Source organism: Anopheles maculipalpis, chromosome X (assembly GCF_943734695.1).
Source record: "Anopheles maculipalpis chromosome X, idAnoMacuDA_375_x, whole genome shotgun sequence".
Lineage (NCBI taxonomy): Eukaryota > Metazoa > Arthropoda > Insecta > Diptera > Culicidae > Anopheles > Anopheles maculipalpis.
In genome coordinates this window covers 9,948,600-9,966,287 of record NC_064870.1, presented here as the reverse complement: position 1 = coordinate 9,966,287, position 17,688 = coordinate 9,948,600, and the positions used below count along the sequence as shown (strand labels likewise).

At 46.3% G+C, this 17,688-nt stretch overlaps 4 protein-coding genes across 7 annotated transcripts in view; 3 read left to right on the top strand and 1 right to left on the bottom strand.

The window, feature by feature from the left end:
* The window catches only part of LOC126560212 (protein gurken-like), a 473,091-nt gene that overhangs the window by 182,822 nt on the left and 272,581 nt on the right, over positions 1–17,688 (top strand). The window lies entirely within an intron of this gene.
* Positions 1,485–11,182, top strand: LOC126560518 (uncharacterized). Of its 3 annotated transcripts, XM_050216487.1 has the most exons (4): positions 1,485–1,654; positions 6,194–6,292; positions 10,711–10,899; positions 10,979–11,182. In XM_050216487.1, exons 1-4 carry the CDS (start codon positions 1,490–1,492, stop codon positions 11,177–11,179), a joined length of 654 nt encoding a protein of 217 aa, XP_050072444.1. In that variant the 5' UTR covers positions 1,485–1,489; the 3' UTR covers positions 11,180–11,182. The 3 variants fall into 3 exon arrangements, with proteins under 3 accessions (XP_050072444.1, XP_050072450.1, XP_050072437.1); XM_050216493.1 differs by lacking the exon at positions 6,194–6,292; XM_050216480.1 differs by lacking the exons at positions 10,711–10,899; positions 10,979–11,182 and adding an exon at positions 8,394–8,783.
* On the top strand, positions 14,020–14,547 carry LOC126561284 (uncharacterized). The gene is made up of 2 exons (XM_050217295.1): positions 14,020–14,370; positions 14,452–14,547. The coding sequence occupies exons 1-2, from the start codon at positions 14,020–14,022 to the stop codon at positions 14,545–14,547; spliced, it is 447 nt and encodes a 148-aa protein (XP_050073252.1).
* LOC126560668 (uncharacterized) lies at positions 14,717–17,322 on the bottom strand. The gene is made up of 3 exons (XM_050216628.1): positions 17,101–17,322; positions 14,986–15,354; positions 14,717–14,907 (listed from the first exon to the last, which is right to left on the bottom strand). The coding sequence occupies exons 1-3, from the start codon at positions 17,254–17,256 to the stop codon at positions 14,803–14,805; spliced, it is 630 nt and encodes a 209-aa protein (XP_050072585.1). The 5' UTR covers positions 17,257–17,322; the 3' UTR covers positions 14,717–14,802.

Here is a 17,688-nt window from a genome sequence, read left to right as displayed (position 1 = left end):
GTGTGTTTGGTTGCTACTGCTACTCTGCGGCTCCTAAGCACGGAAAGCCGGCATCGAAAGAGTAGAAATACGGGCGTCCACTTTAGTACGGCAATCATTTACCACTGTACGTCGCTAGCGTCCAACACACACGGACCAGTTTGGTGTTTTGGGGGGCTTCCACCGACTAAGACAACGTTTAGAACTCATAGTCGCACCTTTGTCCTGGTGTTTACTTAGTGAGCTTGCCAGGATCCTGTTATCTTCTATCAAAGTATTTATCCCGAGGGTAAGTATAGCGTGACGAGAACAGATTGAGTAGCCTTCTGGATATCCAAATATCCTTAAGATATCCATGTGAAGGAGATACATTAAGCAGATACTGTCTATCGGCTGCTGAAGATAAGCGACAGTTTCAAAGCAGATCCCCCACCCATAACTCTTCAGACTGCAGTGTTGGACAGCATCGGTGTGGTGAATTTGGTGTGGTGAAAATGCACAATTTCGACCGATCGATGTACGATCGGGCCATAGTATCGGGAGGTGTGTTTGGCAACACCACAGCAATAGACCACTAGAGGAAGGGGTAGCTCGCTGAAGCTAGTTTTTCCATGCCGATCGGATCTGTTTGTTTTTGTGGTTGTCGGAAAAACGATACCAAACGTGAAAGAAGTGCTACGATCTCACACCCAGCAGGCACACAGCTTTGCGGAGGGGAAACAAATTGAGCCCTTCCCTATCACACGCACTGCTTCGGGTCGTGTGGTTGTTAGTGTTTTTTTTTCGTATCTCAACGTGTGGACACACACCAGAATTGAAATTGGTGGCTTTGGATCGGCTCTTCTCCCACCCTCGATGTCGGTGGCGTGGCCGCTCGTTGACTTGGGCTTGCCGACATGGTGCTGGTGAAGGTCTTTCGGAAGGAGACTTCGGGCCTGCAGTTAAGCGAGCGAGTGAGTGAGTGCGCGAGACACTAACAGAGAGAGGGAGAACGGTGAAGGACGGAGAAAGAGAGTGTATACTGTTTGGCGCCGATTCCGTTCCATCACGTGGCGTGGCGTGGGCTTCTTGGGCACCCGAACAGGCCGAGCAAAACACCAGCCACCCGATCGAACGGTGATCATTTGAGTGTTTGGAGCTGTTAGAGTCACTTGCATCTGCGCAGTGTAGCGTCGCAGACACGTAGCGTAGCCCAGCACCCAGAACCACCAGAAAACACTACCAAACCTCGACGGTAAACACGGCGTACGCGTTTTGGTTCGCTCCACAACGTGTTTTTTTTTTTATTTTCATATTTCATGCATCCTTTAACTATTCCTATCTAGCCTAAGACAATTACAAAACAACTAATGTGTGGTTTTTCTCTACTTTTTCTCGCTCTCCTCACTTAACTATCTCTTCCATGTGCGGTACATCTCAACACGAACCAGAACTCAGCATCCCGGGTACGCGTCTAGAATCTGCAATCAATTTCTGCACCAAAGCTCCAGCAAACAGCACCCCAGAAGCGATGAAGCCGTTCCACAGTTGGAGTAGTGTGGTGACGATCGCCACACTCGCCCTATGCGCCGGTGTTGCGTTTGCAGCACCAAATGTGCGCGTTAAGCGAGGCGACGAACCCGAAGCCGTTGTCATTGCTGAGGCCGAATCCGCTGTCAACCCGCTCACATCCCAGGTTAGTGGAAAGCGTAGTACAGACCACTCTTTAAAAAAACACACACCCCACAAATCACACTCAAAACTTGGAAAAATTAATTTCTAGCCCACAATTAATTCCTTGTGATGCCATGTGTTACAGTTTTGACAGTTGGAACGTTTGAAAAGTGTGTTCGTGTAAATGGTTTCGTGTGTGCTCGTGTGTTGAAGCGTATGTGTTTTGATTTGCTTCTGGCAGGTTGATGTTTTAAGGTTGTTGAAGTCATCAAACACGTGAAGGATGTTTGGCTGTTATGTGCGCACAGTACGCATCTTCTCGATTTACGGACAAACCACACCTTATCGCCACAGACGGATTCTCCAGGGTGAAGATCACCGTGAAGGCTCCCGGTATCGAACGGCACGCTAATTGCCTCATTGTTTATGCCGACCATGCATCGGTTGGTGAATTGAAAACCTCCAGCCGTACATCGAACGTGTATGCTGGAGGTTTTCTCACGCCGCTAACCTCAGAGCACGGGGTGCAAGCTCAATGTCAGATATGGCATCTTGTAGATTTTTTTGTTTTCCCGCGTGCTTTCTCGTGTGATTTAATGGAAGAGGATTCTACGCTTTCGATTTTCTTGAAATCACGCTCAACCAAAGCCATAACCTAGCCTAACAAACGGGTAAAGCTCACTCGCGCACACAAACACACGCGCATGCACAGAAGTGGGACAAACATTTTTATAGGAGATAAATTCTCGACTGTCTCGCATTGCTTAATCTCGGCGTCCGAGTGTTCGAGACTTAGCTTTCAATATGTGTATCTATTTTTTGCTTCATCTTATCCTCATGTTTTGCTTCATGTCTTAACCGTTACCCATGCAGCACGACGCTGCTTCGGGTCCGTTTTCGGGGCCCGGTTTGGAACCGGTTTCCTTCTTTTATTGCATGCCGTCAGCTGTGGCCATGCCACACAGGCGCTGGTTTTGAGGGCGAATTTGATAGTCATAATTTGTCCAGGAAACGGGCACCGCACCCTCTCCACCTACGTCCCATCTTCAGCTGACACCAATATTGCGATGTGTAAAACAGGATTCGTTTTTTTTTGTATATGGAGGAACGAGCCAGGTATCGAATGGGGTGGCCACTTGGTGTTTCAGCAAGTCTTGCCGATTGCTGAGCATTGTACATGCTTCCGTTTTACATCTTTTCGCGCGCGCGCAACAGTACCATGTTGCAAACACAGCGGTTTACGTACCGGGGTGATGTAGGCGAGTCCTTTAACTACGCCGTTTGCTTCGCTAGGTATAATGTGTAGCAATCATTGATTGCTTTTCCCAACCCGACGCAGTCAGCAGCAATGCTTGTGCTCAGTGCACACGGTACGGTGGCGATATACATTTCAGGCGATTCATTTGCTTTTGCATACGACCGCACGAACCTCGCACCTTGTTGTTTCCGTCCCATGCGTCCGACTAAGGCGGCTAGCGCTGGCGGCCAAACGGGTGGTACCAAACTAGAACGGTCGCTCGCTTCATATGCGAACGAGTGCTGCGGGGTGTGTCTGTTATAGTTTCGCATTTCGCTCCTTTCGCTTCATGTTTCAATCTCGATTTCTTTCTCGGTTCCCTCTTCATGTGGTGCCCCACGTTTCGACCGTCCGGCAAGACGTTCTTGGGCGTGTATGCACTGCTGCTAGAAGTGAGGCAAACCGCTCGAATCTTGCACATTTGGTGCAACAAGTACTGTGGCGAGGGCTGTCATTGAAAAAAAAAAAAACGATTATTTCGTCTCCACATCCACTCATGAGGTCGTATAAACTTGGACACTGCGAAGTAGAGAAGGAGAAAAAATGAAAAGAAACGAGCATTAATCAGAATACTGTTTAAGTAATGCTACTTGTGTTCAACGCCTTTTGTCTCTTAAGAGATCCTCCCCCTCCCCCCCCCCCCACCTCTTTCTCTCTGTTTTTTTTTTCATCTCGAATTGTCCAGTCAATTTGCAAAACGAAAACGACTCTTGCTTGCTTCAGCTTGCAGCTTCGAGCATTCGATACAAACTCATTTGCACCCTTCCAAGCGCAAACCATTTGCTTCGAGAGCGCGCCTGCATAACGACTCCCGACATCACTCGTGACTCGGGCTGTGAAAAATGAAGGAGACAATCAAAATTGAAAGGAAAAACCATTCTCCCGGGTGCTAGATGCTGCAAAGTGTACGCAGCGGACGGGTGAAATGGGAAGCTTTGCTTAATGAGCGATTGCAGTCGTAGCAGATCGGATTGATTAAACGCAAAATTACTCACAGCTTCCCTTTTTTTCGGGCGGCTTTCCCATTCGTCCTCACATGTAGTGTTCGCGTGTTACACATCTCAGCTGTTAATAGTTCCGAAAGTTAACCCTGAAAAGAGGTACGAAAGTAATATCAGATGGGATAAAAGAAAACACAAAAATTTCAAACACACCGTGGAAAGCTTACGCTCGTAATGCTGTTCGCTTCGGTGCGAAAGCAATGGAAGCGTTTACGCGTGAACGCCACCCATTGCATAATGTGTGTAAGGAATTCATGGAGATTTTTTTTTTTGTGATTTTGTTTTGTTTTCGGCGGCTGATTTCGAGAGCCTTTGCTCGAGCAGCGAGATTTGCTCCGCTCGGTTACGAGATCGATGGAGGCAGATGATGCAAAACCGTACACCCCGTAACGGATCCCGGGTGTGACGGAAATGGGTTCCCGCAGAGTAAGTTGAAGGTCACGCCGCGATATAGGCCGGCCAATGAACTTACCGAGCGCCGCCGAGCTGCTCTTTGCGTAATTTTAAGCAAAACGCACCCGTCTGGGTTGCATCTACCGTGATCAGCTTGTTGTCCGGTCCCGTCTGTTAGCCTTGCTTAAACGTTGGTGCTCTTCTTTCAAGTGCCGATTCGATGGAAGACTTTAATCTCATCGCGCCATCTTGTTTTTTTTCTGAGTGTATAATAAATGCGATCGCTACTTACACGAGCGAACGCTTCGATTGCTTAATATCACTCAATTTCTGGGAACCGGCTGAAGATATCCGCATACACATACTAATACGTCTTCCTATTTTTTGGAGCAGAGTTTCTTAACCTCTCCACCTGCGTGTATCCATGTGTGTTTTTGTGTGGACTGTAGCTTCTCACTTGTATGTGTACTCATCGTCATCAAAAAACCTTTTTGTACCTCGTCGCGCTAACTTCCTGTCCACCTGGTGCCATAACTGGCAGGCTTGCTTTACCGTGCAATACCCGTACCAGAAGTGATGTAAAAGGACTCGGCATAAGCGACTGACCATCATACACACACATACGCAGGTGACGGACTAATATGTAACTGCATTCGTTGAACCAAACACACCATCAGCGTCTAGGTCTTCTCTGCTTCTTCAAAACTATTCCAAACAACAACAAAAAACTTAGCGATCAGTTAAGCTCGATGACGCGCTGATGAACAGGGAAAAAGCGCCTAGCGCACAAACACAAACACTCTAGAGATATTAAGTCACTGCAAAACAGCTTCTGAGCTCACCTTGAGATGCTTCAAAAGCGGTGATAAACGATCAGCACACGCGCGCCCGGACTGATTGCCTCTGAAGTGTTTGATGCCCCATTCCAAATGCCGAGTTCGAACGTTGAAGATGACCCACTCATCGCGCGTCCCGTCCCCTGTCACACTCGCTCCTTCACTCGCTCTCTACCAGTCACTCATCTCAACCGAAAATCTAAATTATCTCATCGCACACATTAGCGCACAGCTGATATAGCAGGAGTCAGGCCTTCCACGCGCTACAAAAGAGAACAGGTTTTTGCAGGCGAATAAAACCATTTTACCACACACACAGTCAGCGAAGCATGGATCTGACGTAACGAGTAACGGGGTGCCCCAAATCGTGATGCCGTAATGTGTGCGTGTGGATCTTCTTCGCCTACTTTCAACCAGCTGGAGCTTCCTCGTGCTTTACGAGCACTCGCGCTCTCCCTCTCACACACTCTTCGTTTTTCATTCCGTTTATCGTTATCACACTTTCTCGGCCCTGCTTTCACTCCTTCGTTCGGTGTGCCACTGTTCGTGGCGCAGTGCCCAGCTGACCTAATTGGGTACGCTTCACACTCACTCTCGTTTGGCCGTTTGGTGCAACCGTTACCTGGTTGCATCTCACTTTCACTGCGTAGCGGCGCGTTACGTGTGGAAGCGGCTTGCAGGCGTGGGCTTTATTTTAAGCTGACCAATCAGTTCGTACGCACTTTACGCGCTATTTCCGAATGCCTCCACTACTTGTCGGTACACTTGTCTTCGCTTGCTTTTAGTTTGCTTTTAGGTGTTTTTTTTTTTACTGGGGTTATTAGAGTTACGATGGCTCGAGACTTACACCATTCGATCCTAGCTGCTTAGTATACTTCTCTCATATACCTTTCCCGTAGTTGTGCAGCTCTCTATGTGAAAGCGTGTCATTGATTTTCCTGTACGATTGCTCTCGTTTTGGTACACTTCTTTTCCTTCCCGAAAATTGTCCCCATGCACCTGCAATCTCGCTCTTCCTTCTTTTCTTCATACAGGATGCGGTAGCCATCGGCGACGACCTTGACCGTGACAAACGCAAAGTTCCCGACCCGAAGTACGAAACCAAGAACGCCATCCTAGGATTCGTGTTTGGAGTGAGTAATTTTGCACATTATGTTCATCCCTCCAGCACACTTAACTGTGTTCCTTAATATGGGCTTAATATAGGTGGATCCTATTTCTGAGTGTTTACTAACGCGTAATTGTTGCACCATTAAAAAAGGGTGATGGATAAACACCAAGCGTGGCTTGTTACTTCCTTTCACTGTACATTGAAGCACACGCAACGCTAACCTACTACCAATTCCCTGTACGCTGCTGCCGGACATCCCAGTACCGTACCGCTTTCTGTAATCGTTCGCCACCTAATCTGCCTACCGCCATTACCGTGCGTCCTAATAAGAAAAGCTCAACAGCAGTAGTAGAGTATACTAAGCAGAAGAGAGAAAAAATAAGCTCCCTTTTTTATAGCGGCCATTTTGTTTCCACAAGCTGGCCTTCAAGCGGTCAGTAGCGTGTTGGAGCGCGACTGTCACTTGCATCGAACCGGGTGCAGGAAAAATCGGTATCACCTTGTCTGACATTCCAGTTTGACGAGATCCTGCGAGCCCTAGCTGACCCTCCATTCCATCCTTTCACTGTACCTCATCTCCCTTTCGAGGGGTGGTTTAACAGGTTTTAGCTAATGCAACAGCTTAGAACGCTCTATTTCTTTATGGTACGACGCTCGCCGCACCACGCCAGCGCGGGCTCTTGTGGCGTTCGCTGGTTGGCTTTGCTTTCTATTTCACCATACGCACACCGCACACGATTGCGCTGGTTTCGACCTTCAATCGCGTTCGGTAACTGGCCGTTTCGCATATCCACACACAAACTCGTTCGGCGCAATTCAATCCAAAAAAAAAAACAAAAAGACGACGCAAGCGACGAACCCCGGATAATAGGAAAGACAAGGCAACAAAAGTAATTCAACCGAAAAGATTTGTCAAACCACGAGCACTTAGTTTTTCGTGAATAGAGACTTGAGAAGACACTCGCTAAAAAGCAAATTTACCGTCCTTATGAATGTCATCCGTTTTGTTTTGGTTTTTAGCGCAGCTAAAAAATTAGTCATTGAAGTGTCAGATTTCTTGTACACGCTCACTAACTAATGGATTTGCGACGATGGTTGGGGTTGTTTATTTGGTCACAGGCCTACGAAAGCCTAGCCAAACTTTCATCTTCCATTTTGGATTGCCTTGAGCGTGGGGTGACACGGCACACGCTTCTTGTGCCGCGGGAAACTGTTTCAGTCGGTCAGTTAGCTCCTGTGATTTTTCGGTTAAGGTCGTTAGGATTTTTTTTCTTCGTCCCCTTACTCGGATAGGTGCATTGATAGGATGTAAGCTGTTGATCCCCTCCTAGCTCTAGAAACCGCAATTGGAAGTCATTTTTCAATCGTTAGTTACAAAAAAAAGATTCAGTGCTTACGGAGCGTTACGGAGCATTCAAATTTCAAGTTCATCTACATTTGAGGAATAAATAAGATATGAAAACTGCTCGTGACTTAGTTAGACAGGATAGTTGAGATAGTCGTTATTCCAATACCCATTAAAAGCATTCTTTTACTTTTTGCCTTGCCTTGCTTCCAGTAAAAACCCTCTTTTTCCTTTTTTCATTCCCATTTTCATTGGTACTGCTGTTTGCACTCTCATTGTACACACATATTCGTGGCATTTTTTTTTTTTATTGGTTTGGTTTAAAACATATTTTATCTTAAAAATGTGCTTCGAGACATGGGAGACACCGTATCACAAAGTTTGTTAGTAGATGAAGATCACTCATGAGTTCCCAAAATTAGTACCAACAAGATGACAGCTTGACAACTGTCATGCTCGCCCACTATCGAGGGTGAGATCTCTGTACCTCATTCTCTCTTTCGTTTTCGCTGTCTCTTTTCTTTAATTTCTCTCCCATCCTAACAACAACTTCACGATACCGTGTCTGTCACGTTTTGCTGTAAATATTAAATGGTGACAGCGTTTGATCAGTGGGTTTCACCTGTCGTTTCTACAAACTAATACCAATATCTCCCACCCCTCGCTATCGTTCTCCGTTCGTTCACCATAACCGCCCACCAATCAAATCTCGATCGATCGCGTGCTGCCAATACCAAAACCAAAACCAAAAAAACCCCTCAAAACGCTACGCGAGCAGAAAATCAACTCGTTCATTGACGCGAAGACGCGCTTCATCGACAAGCTGGACCACGCAAACATTGAGAAGAACAAGCAGCATCACATCGAACCACCGAAACCGGTGCCAGACTTCCAGTCGCTCATCTCGTCCGTCATCACGCCGAAGGTGCAGTTCATCACGTCGAAGATCGGTTCGCTGAGCGGTAGCTTCCTCGGTGGTTCGTCCGGTGGCGGCCACGGTGGAGACGACGAACATCACGGCAATGGCGGTGGTGGCGGTGCGCCCCAGCTCGGCAACATCGTGTCCTCGCTGCTGAAGCTGTCCGGTCCGATCCTGTCTGGATCGTCCGGTTCGCAGCACGGTGGCTCGAACACGGTATCGCTCGGCGATCACGATGATGATGAGTAAAAAGGACCAGAGCGGGCCATTCGAACGCACAAAATCATCCAGCCTCGTGAAGCGAACCGATTCGTGAGGACCTCACGTATCCTTTTGCCGGTTCGCATGGTGATGTATGTGACCAGTTTGCTCCTCGAAACGACTCATCACAAACTCAAACACTCACGCCTCATGAAACAACTCGCTCAAACAGACGTCTCACACACACACACACGCTCACACTCCATTGGTCACTCATTCGCATACAAACACATACACGTACACGGTACGTTAGGATATCGGAATTAATGCTTTTATTTAATTTGATCGCCCGCAAGTGCAAGAGGAAACCACGTTCGTTTCTTATTTGTGGTTTTTTTTTTGTTTATTAAGAACAGCCTGCACGAAGCTTAGCCAAACAAACAAAAAAAAAAAAAGGAGCAAGAAAAAGACGGGAAAATTGTAAGAGGGATATAGTAAGGGATATTTGTACGTACTCCTTATATTGTTTTTTTTTCTCTTTTTAATTTCATTTACTTCTTTCGCTATAATAATGTGATTTCTCTGCTAACTGCTGTCTTTCATTCTTTTCTCTGTCTTCTTTTACCTATTTTGCTATCTTCTTTTCTTATAACTAACGCTTTCTCTACTGTTCTTCTACATCTTTTTATCTTGTTGATTTAAATATTCGTTAATGGGAGGTTTTCCTATAATCTGGTTGTTAATCGCAGTTATTAAAAATCAACTGACTAGCTAAATTGTTTGAAAATGATAAAAGCAGGAGAAGGAGAGAATGAGATGGGGAGAAAAAAAAATTGAGAGGAAAACAGGGCATCTAGGATGTAGTTTTGTGGTTAGCGTACCAACATCGCCTCGATACAGTGCAGACCATAAGTATAGAAAAGACAGGAGATTTGTTTTTTGTATGTATTTCCCCGGTATTACAGTTACAGTTTCTAAAATGTAAGCTCATCATTCAACCATCCACACATGCACACACACAAACATATACGCTCATCAGAAACCATTTTTAGCATCGTCTTTATGAATATAAATATGAGTTGGTCAGCATCAACCCGGCCACAACTACAGGTGCCAGAACAGGAGCAGATTTTTTTAATTTGCGCGGAAAAAACACAAACAAAATAGTTCCTTTTCCTGACACCAGATGCCTTTTTTTCAATGTGCAAGAGAGAGAGAGAGAGAGAGAGAGAGAGAGAGAGAGAGAGAGAGAGATGAAAAAGAAAAATAGAAAAAATAGTAGGGTTCGTCGCTTATGTCCTATCATGGAGAAAGTATTTGTTTTCAACTAGATTGTGGTGTCTGGTAGGAATTTTAGACAATAAAATAACAGAAAAGCAATAAATTTTCTTTAAAATTATTAAGAAATCAGCTCATAACAGCAGTTCAGCCAACAGACACAAGCAAACAAACAAACAAACAAACAACGACAAACCCATACATCTTAGTCGCCTCTACGCCAAGGACTACTATTCTTCTCATTTTGTTGTTTTCCTGAATGTGTAAATAATGGATTAATAAAAATTGCAAACTCTTATTCACAAACTTATGTACACGTTTTATTTATTCACTTGCGTTTGGGGGTTGCTGCTGGCATCCGTAAAATGGTGGAATATTCGGGTTTGTTTACTGTGGGGAAGATGGCGAATCCTTTAACGAACTTTCTTTTGAATTGTACATATATTTATGTTTAAAAAGTTAAAAATAGAACATAATAATTTAAAAATATTAAAAAAAAAACAACAACTACACTAACACTTACAAAGCATGCCGTGTGTGTTTTTCCTGTTGGAGAGGCTGATTTAAAATGAAGGAAAATATAATCCCTGATATGGAAAATTAATCCTTTTCTTCTTCTTCTTCTTTGTTCGAATTCGTTTCCGGCTTTGTTTTCTTCTTCTTCTTCTTCTTCACGCTTTTCTTTCCGAAACGGCAGGCTAGCAAACAGTCAGCACAGGCGGTCAAGGACGCGATCCATCCGACGAAGGCTCCCGTCCCAGTGACGACTGACGATACGCCCGACTTTGACCGGCAGAAGGTATCGCTCCAGGTGCCGGATGAATTGTTTGGCAGTTCGTTCACCCTGGTGACGAATATTTCCGGCCGTATCGGTAACCTGATTATGGTAACGATTCATCCTATTTTGCGCCCATTTGTACCGTTTTGGTCTGTTTCATTACGGTTCTATTTTCTCTTCCAACCAGAGCACGGCACGCCGAGCGGGTGAATTTTTCTGGGTGTTTCAACCACTGTTCGGCAAGCATCTAACCATCGAGATACCAACCACCACCACAACGACCACTACGCAACGCACCACCACGACGACCCGCGCCGCCCGTACAACGACCGATGCTGCCCTGGTGCTCGATCTGCTGTCCGGTGCGACCGACACCAACGACATCTGAACCATTTTTTCGAGGTTTCTTCGTTTTTCTTTTCTTTTGCATCCAAGGGTTACGATTCCTACCATACCATCATTTATTTATTTAGCGTACATTTTGCTTTACTACTACGCGCATGTAGGTTAAAGAAAACAGGAGACAATAGAAATGTATTGCTTCCCGCGTACTTCTTGCTGAGGAGAAGTTCGTTGAGCGAAGAGTGGATATGGTTTTATTTTTAGCGTACAAGGCATTGTACAAGCAATAGGTGGTAATAAAGTATATCTACACAAGCAGCTCCACTAAATTGTGTTGTAGAAAGTAAAAAAAAATAAAAGTTTAAGAAAGAAAGTACAAGTTTTAGTAGTCCGCCTACAGGTATGCAATGCGCAATACAAACATTTGACCCATAGCGAAAGCTCCGGATCAGCAAAGGTATCGTTCATTTATTACGAAACGATCTTAAGGGTGGAGGGGTGCTGCATATGACTGTCCAGGGTGGAAAGGTGACGAGTGGGGTGTTACAGTGCGTTCTTCTTCTTCTTCTTCGCTTAACGACCTACTAGGTACTAGGGCCAGTTAATGACTGACGAGACTTATTGACACACGTAGCTGGATAGTCAGTCCTCACTACGGGGGATCGGCCAGGATGAGATTTGAGCCCCGATCCTGCCGTTTGACGACAGGTGTCGCTGACGCCTTTGAAGAGCAGAAGCAAAATAAGCATTCGATTTAGTAACTTGCCCTCCCAAATTCTCAGCACTTTGTTTGAGAGTACCGATAATCTACACCCGGATCAAAGCTGCTAAGGATATCGAGCGAGTTACTCAAACGTTGTTTTAGCAAGAATGATAACCTCCTACAATTAATACGAGTGCTTATGAGGCTTCAAGAGACAGAGTTTTAATTTGTATACGACCTGCCCTGCCCTGTTCGGGATATTTTTGACAGTCACCTACGGAGAAAAAAAAAATTATGGCAAAATTAATCATCGGGGAATTTTTTTTGGTGTTAGAATTAGTAGCTTACCATGTATTTTATTCATTTTATTCAAAATATCCACCCTCGGCTTCTATTACGGCCTTCACCCGTTTCCGGAACCGGGAACAAGCCCTGGCGACAGTTTCGCGGGGTAGGGCCGCGAAAACGGACCAGATTATCGCCATCAGCTCCGCCTTGGTGTTGCTGGAGGTTCCGTTCCACCGCGCCCCTCACGAAATAATCCATTGGATTAAGATCCGGGGAGCTGGGAGGCCACACATTCGGCGCGGTGAAGTCGTTGAAATTGGCCGCCAACCACTTTATCGTTTTGGAGGCTGTATGGCACGGAGCGGAATCCAGCTGGGACACGTACGGTCTGCCGTTCGCCACTCCCGTGATCCAAGGCTTTACGACGGTGTCCAGCATGGAAATGTACCCGTCCGCGTTCAGCCTCAGCCCCTGTTTTCTCCCAGCTCACTCTGGATCGCCTTCACCGTGTTCAGCGAACACTGCACGCACTGCATGATGTCGCGGTTGTCGCGTCCGGCGCGGATCATCATGATGCATGTGGTCCGCTTCCACAATGTACTCTTTTTTGGCATTTTCTTTACCACGAGATGTTTTCGCTGCTTGTTCCGTACACTTTTAGCTGTCGAATGACGTATTGCTTGTTTTCCTATGCCAACTCCATCACGAGTTATAAACAAAAATGTAACTGTCACAATTATCCCGAACGCCCTTGTATATTATTTTCCAATTATTCCAATCATTTTTTATTGCTCTGAAAACACACTGTAATCCCTTGCGGACTTGCGTTGCGAGTTGCATACTGTTGGGAGTTTTTCGCATAGACTTTTACCGATTTGTTTTACAATTTTGGTGGAACGTAATTAAGGGACGCGTTCGAAAAGCACAGTCGCATGAATTACATGGGAAAAATACTGCAATGAGATGCGTGCGGATGATGAAATGACCTTGATCTATTTAACTAGAGTTAAGCTTTGTTGTCATTATAAGTAAGTGGATTGGAATATTCAATTAAGGAAACATGCAACCATTAGTGCGTAAATCGCCTCACTCGCCACGCTAATGAACCTAACCGTGGTGGGTAAATGTATTTTCTTCTGATTAACGCAGCATGCTCTTACGCACAATTTAAGGCAGTTAGTCTTTAAATTTTTTTTTCTCCTTCACATAATTAGCTTACCTTCCTTAGTAAGCAGTCAATGTCAAAGGTATCGCAGCAACTAACCTCCGGCACCTCTAACCTCAAAGAAGCGTTGAAGTGCGTGTCAAAGTGCGTATCAAACTAGCGTCTCGAATCGGGATTTGCCACAGCGGTCGCAAAAATCCTGCTCTACCTTTAAATGATTCGAGTGTGTCCGAATGTGTGACGAATCGGTTGCATCCTTCGTCGAATCAAACGAAATGGCGAAAGGTTTCATCAGACGAGGGTCAATAGAGTGCTGGTTCCCACGATGGGATTTCTGGCGAGCTTTTCTTGGTACTCCCAATCGAAACGCCAGTCATCAAACTTCAATCTCATCCCCAGAGACATGAGTCACACAAGCATCGCCAGGGTGTTAGAGGCTGCCAACTGGAATCCACCTAACGATTACGTTCGGTCGGAAGCAGGCGACCTCGACACTCCATTGGTCCGTTCTCCTAGCAGCCTGTGACACAGAATTATGCACAAGTTCTCGTTCTTGACTGCAATTGCACTTGCACCTGCACACCAGTGCAGGACGGTGTGGTTTTGCGCGGACGATGGGCAATAGCTTTGTGTTGTTTGCGATCTCTTGTCTAGCTAGTCGGTTCGGGTCCCTCGATACGATTGGATTGCAGTGTGGCGCGTTACATTTCCCATCATCAAAAGCATCACGATGAAGCTGGTCCACATACTGTTGTTGCTGCTAGAAATCACAATCCTAACACGCTGCGTGATGGGAAAGGCAGTGACTTCCAGCATCGGGAACGATACGGGTGTGCAGTTGACTAACGTTGGAACGGAACCATCGGAATCTTCCGACGACATCCCGACGGAGAAAGAGGATACTATCGGCGCAACTACAACTACAACAATCAATCCGGCTATCAACGAAGTTAACACCTCCGACGATGAAGTCCCCATTTTCAATCGCAACCAGGTAACGTTGGATTTACCCGGCGATCTATTCTCTTCCACCGCCAATCTAACTCTTCGTTTGCGCAGTTTTATTGGTGACTTTATTACGGTAAGTCAGCCTTCAGCCTTAGAAGCTTCAAATTTCTTAGGTCCCTATCTTGACCATTTTTTTCTGACCCTCTTCTATCAGCGCACTTCGGTACGAATTGCGCAAGTGGTGCGATTCTTTCAGCCACTGTTCGGATACCATCTGATGATCGACATCCCGAAGGAGCTGGACGTATAAGTAAGCTGTAATGTCCACAATCGATGTGAAGCGTGTAATAATTTATTTCAACTGCGAACGGTTGTAATTAGTCTAGGGAATTAAATAATTTATCTCCTCTTCCATCCTGCAAAGAAACTGAACGCGTCTCGTGTTCTCGTGTTTTTTTTTCTTCTTTGTTGCGATTAGCGAGCTTCATCCGGTAAGGGCGATCCGATACGGGGCGAGCGGCATCTTAGGGGTTCCGACCCGAAAACCAAAAACATTCGTCGTCTGTCAGTCTACTCCCGACGGACTCGGTGTCGGTATTTGAATGAACAAATGGCGACCCGCAATCGGTTGGAATAGTTGCATAAACCGGGCCGTGCGTATTGCCGTGTTCTGGAAGATGGGCGTAAGAGAATGAGGTTAGGTTTCCCGTGGGACAAACGCAACCTAGAGCATACACACAAAGCTTACCGTAATGAAGTCACCGAACAGCTTTGCCGCCGCCAGTACAAAGTTGGTCGCATTACCGAACAGCTTCCCCGGCAGCTGAAGCATGATCGTACCGTCTGGGTTGAACTGCGGTATCTCATCATCCTCACGACGCGTCGAACTTCTGTCAGCACGTGGTTTGATCGGTGGCAAACGGCTTGTGGTAGTTGGTGGGGTTGCTGTGGTGGTGGTTGTCGTCGTTGTTGTTGAAGCAGGTGGTGTGATCCGACGCACCGATGGATTCCGAATATTCTTTAGCTGCTCCAACAAATCCAAAATGGCGTTAGCTGCGGCCCACTCCTCCGGCCGGTACTTGCGCTTGGTCCGGTACACATCCTCACCGATGGCTTCCTGGAATGTGCGAGGAAAGCAGAGAAATCTCAAACAGAGGTTAAGATGCAAAATTGCTACCCCGAGCGTCCGATAACGCATGCATGAATAATCATGTTGCTTGCTTAACCCTAATCGACCCCGCCGCGAAAAGGTTACTACATGCTGTACTGTACGGTCCTTTGTTTAAAGCCACTCGCAAGGTTCCACACACGCAACTCGCAAGATTCCTAAAATGGATATTTACGTCCGGGATGCGAGAAAAATGGCCGAAATTGTCATACCAATTGTGAGTGTGTGTACGAGATGTAGATTTTGGTGTTGCGATAATACGCATATGCGCATGAGGCTCTATCACCAACTTCCTCCTCTGTCTCATTCTCTCGCTCTCTCTCTCTCTCTCTCTCTCTCTCTCTCTCTCTCTCTCTCACCCTCTCTGCATCTTCCGGCACGTGCCGTGAAGAAAACAACAGCCAGACACATTCATCATTGACCGCGCGTCCCAGTTACTTAGCATTTTTTCGCGGCAACATGCCTGCAGGCCTCCAAAAGCGCATGGCAAAACAATCATATAGGATGTCACTTCTCTTTTTCGTTCACTTCGATTTTCGTTTTGCTTTTCTTGATGCCGGTGCGTGGTGTCTTCATCCTTGTGCGCTACGTCCGTCCGAGCCAAAGCAGATGCAGCCGATGGTACGCACGGATTTTGATTGATAGCGCAGGTTCCGTGCAGCGCCAAGCCGAAGTTGACGGATGTTTTGTTAGGATTACCAAACAAGCGACCGTGATCGTACGCACCATTTGACAAGTGAATGGGGACTTTTTCTTTTTGTTTTTCGTTGATGTTTGTCTTGAGGGCGTCCGGTGTGTTTCGTGTCGGTTTTAACCTTCTTTGCGACTCCTCCACGGCTGCTTTTTGGCTGTCGGCGTGGAAGGTATTTTCGAGAAATTAATTTTATTTTCACCTTTTCACTGCTCGCACGATTAGCCACCGCTGTTCGTGTTTGGATGCTGTACGTAACGCTGCAAATGTCCATTACCGCCTTTTACACACAATAGCTGTCCTTTTTTTCATTGCTGACGTGGAGGAATAAATCGGATTGATTGGAGGTCTGTTTTTTTTTTGTGTATATGTCACAACGATCAATCGTGGATGGTGATGACTTCAACTTCAAGCACACCTGCAGCAAGATTGGCGCAATATGAGAAATTCTTCTGCACAAAGAAGCACCCCCTATCCTATCAGCTCCAAAGCATCGATATTGCGTTATGTAGACTTGCGGAGTAACGCCTTTACCGTACCATGGAAAAGACAACGATGTGAATCGTAACCGTTCCAACGAAAAAAAAAAAGCCTTTGTAATTCATAAACGGGCCTGCATTCATCTATTTAAACCAAAGACTCTAAAGGAGGGCGTTAGCTAGTTCTGCAGGTAGCGTAATTAGTACTTTCACTGACATCACTATATCACGCTAATTGATGCACATAAAGCTCTCCTCACTGCGCGGCGTGGGTACACATTCGCAGGTGCATCAGGTGAAGTTGAGGTTTTTGTTTTGATAGCACTTAATTGGAGACTTCTCGAAGGAAGATTCGTTCAGTTGATAGGATGCATTGCAACATGCTGCTTTTACAGCAGTGCTTTGTTAGGATTGATTGGTGGATGGTACAGCTTCGTCCAACCTCAATTATAGCATGTCATAACAATCCTGTATCCGAGAGTCCTAGTGTCGTAGAGCCTATGCAATGTCTGACCCTCAACTCACCTTCCACTGTACCGGATCTAACGAACTGTTCACATCCTCCACCACAGATTCTATTGGTGCCGCCTGTAGAGGAGCGCACGCCAGGAACAGTGCACAACACCACAGCGCAACACACCACAACGTTGTTCTCCATGCTGCCATACCAGTTTTACTCATAAACTTCCCGACTCTAGGAAAGCACCCTTCTTGTGGGCTTCCGTTCTCATGCTCCACCACTGAAACTCACACTACAAACACACATACACACACACACACACTCAATCAATAAAAGTTTGAAGAAGAAGGCTCCTGCCCGGTGTTTGCGTCCTTCCGGCTCATTGAGCAATGCACGCCCAGCAAGGTGATGCGCACATGCGTTTCGTTCGACAATTCGCCCACAAATGTGCCGGCCGCGCGCACACGCTACACCAGCGCCACAGCGCTCAGTCAGTGTCCCTCCCGGACGTGGGGAACGGCCACACGGTGCTGCGTCGCTCCGTAAAATCTCGCCTCCCTTCGCTACTCCCTCACACCATTCTCACGCCACGCCAGGGGTCTGTGTCATGTCTTTACCCTCTTTCGCTCGTGTTTCGTCACTTTCTCTCGCTC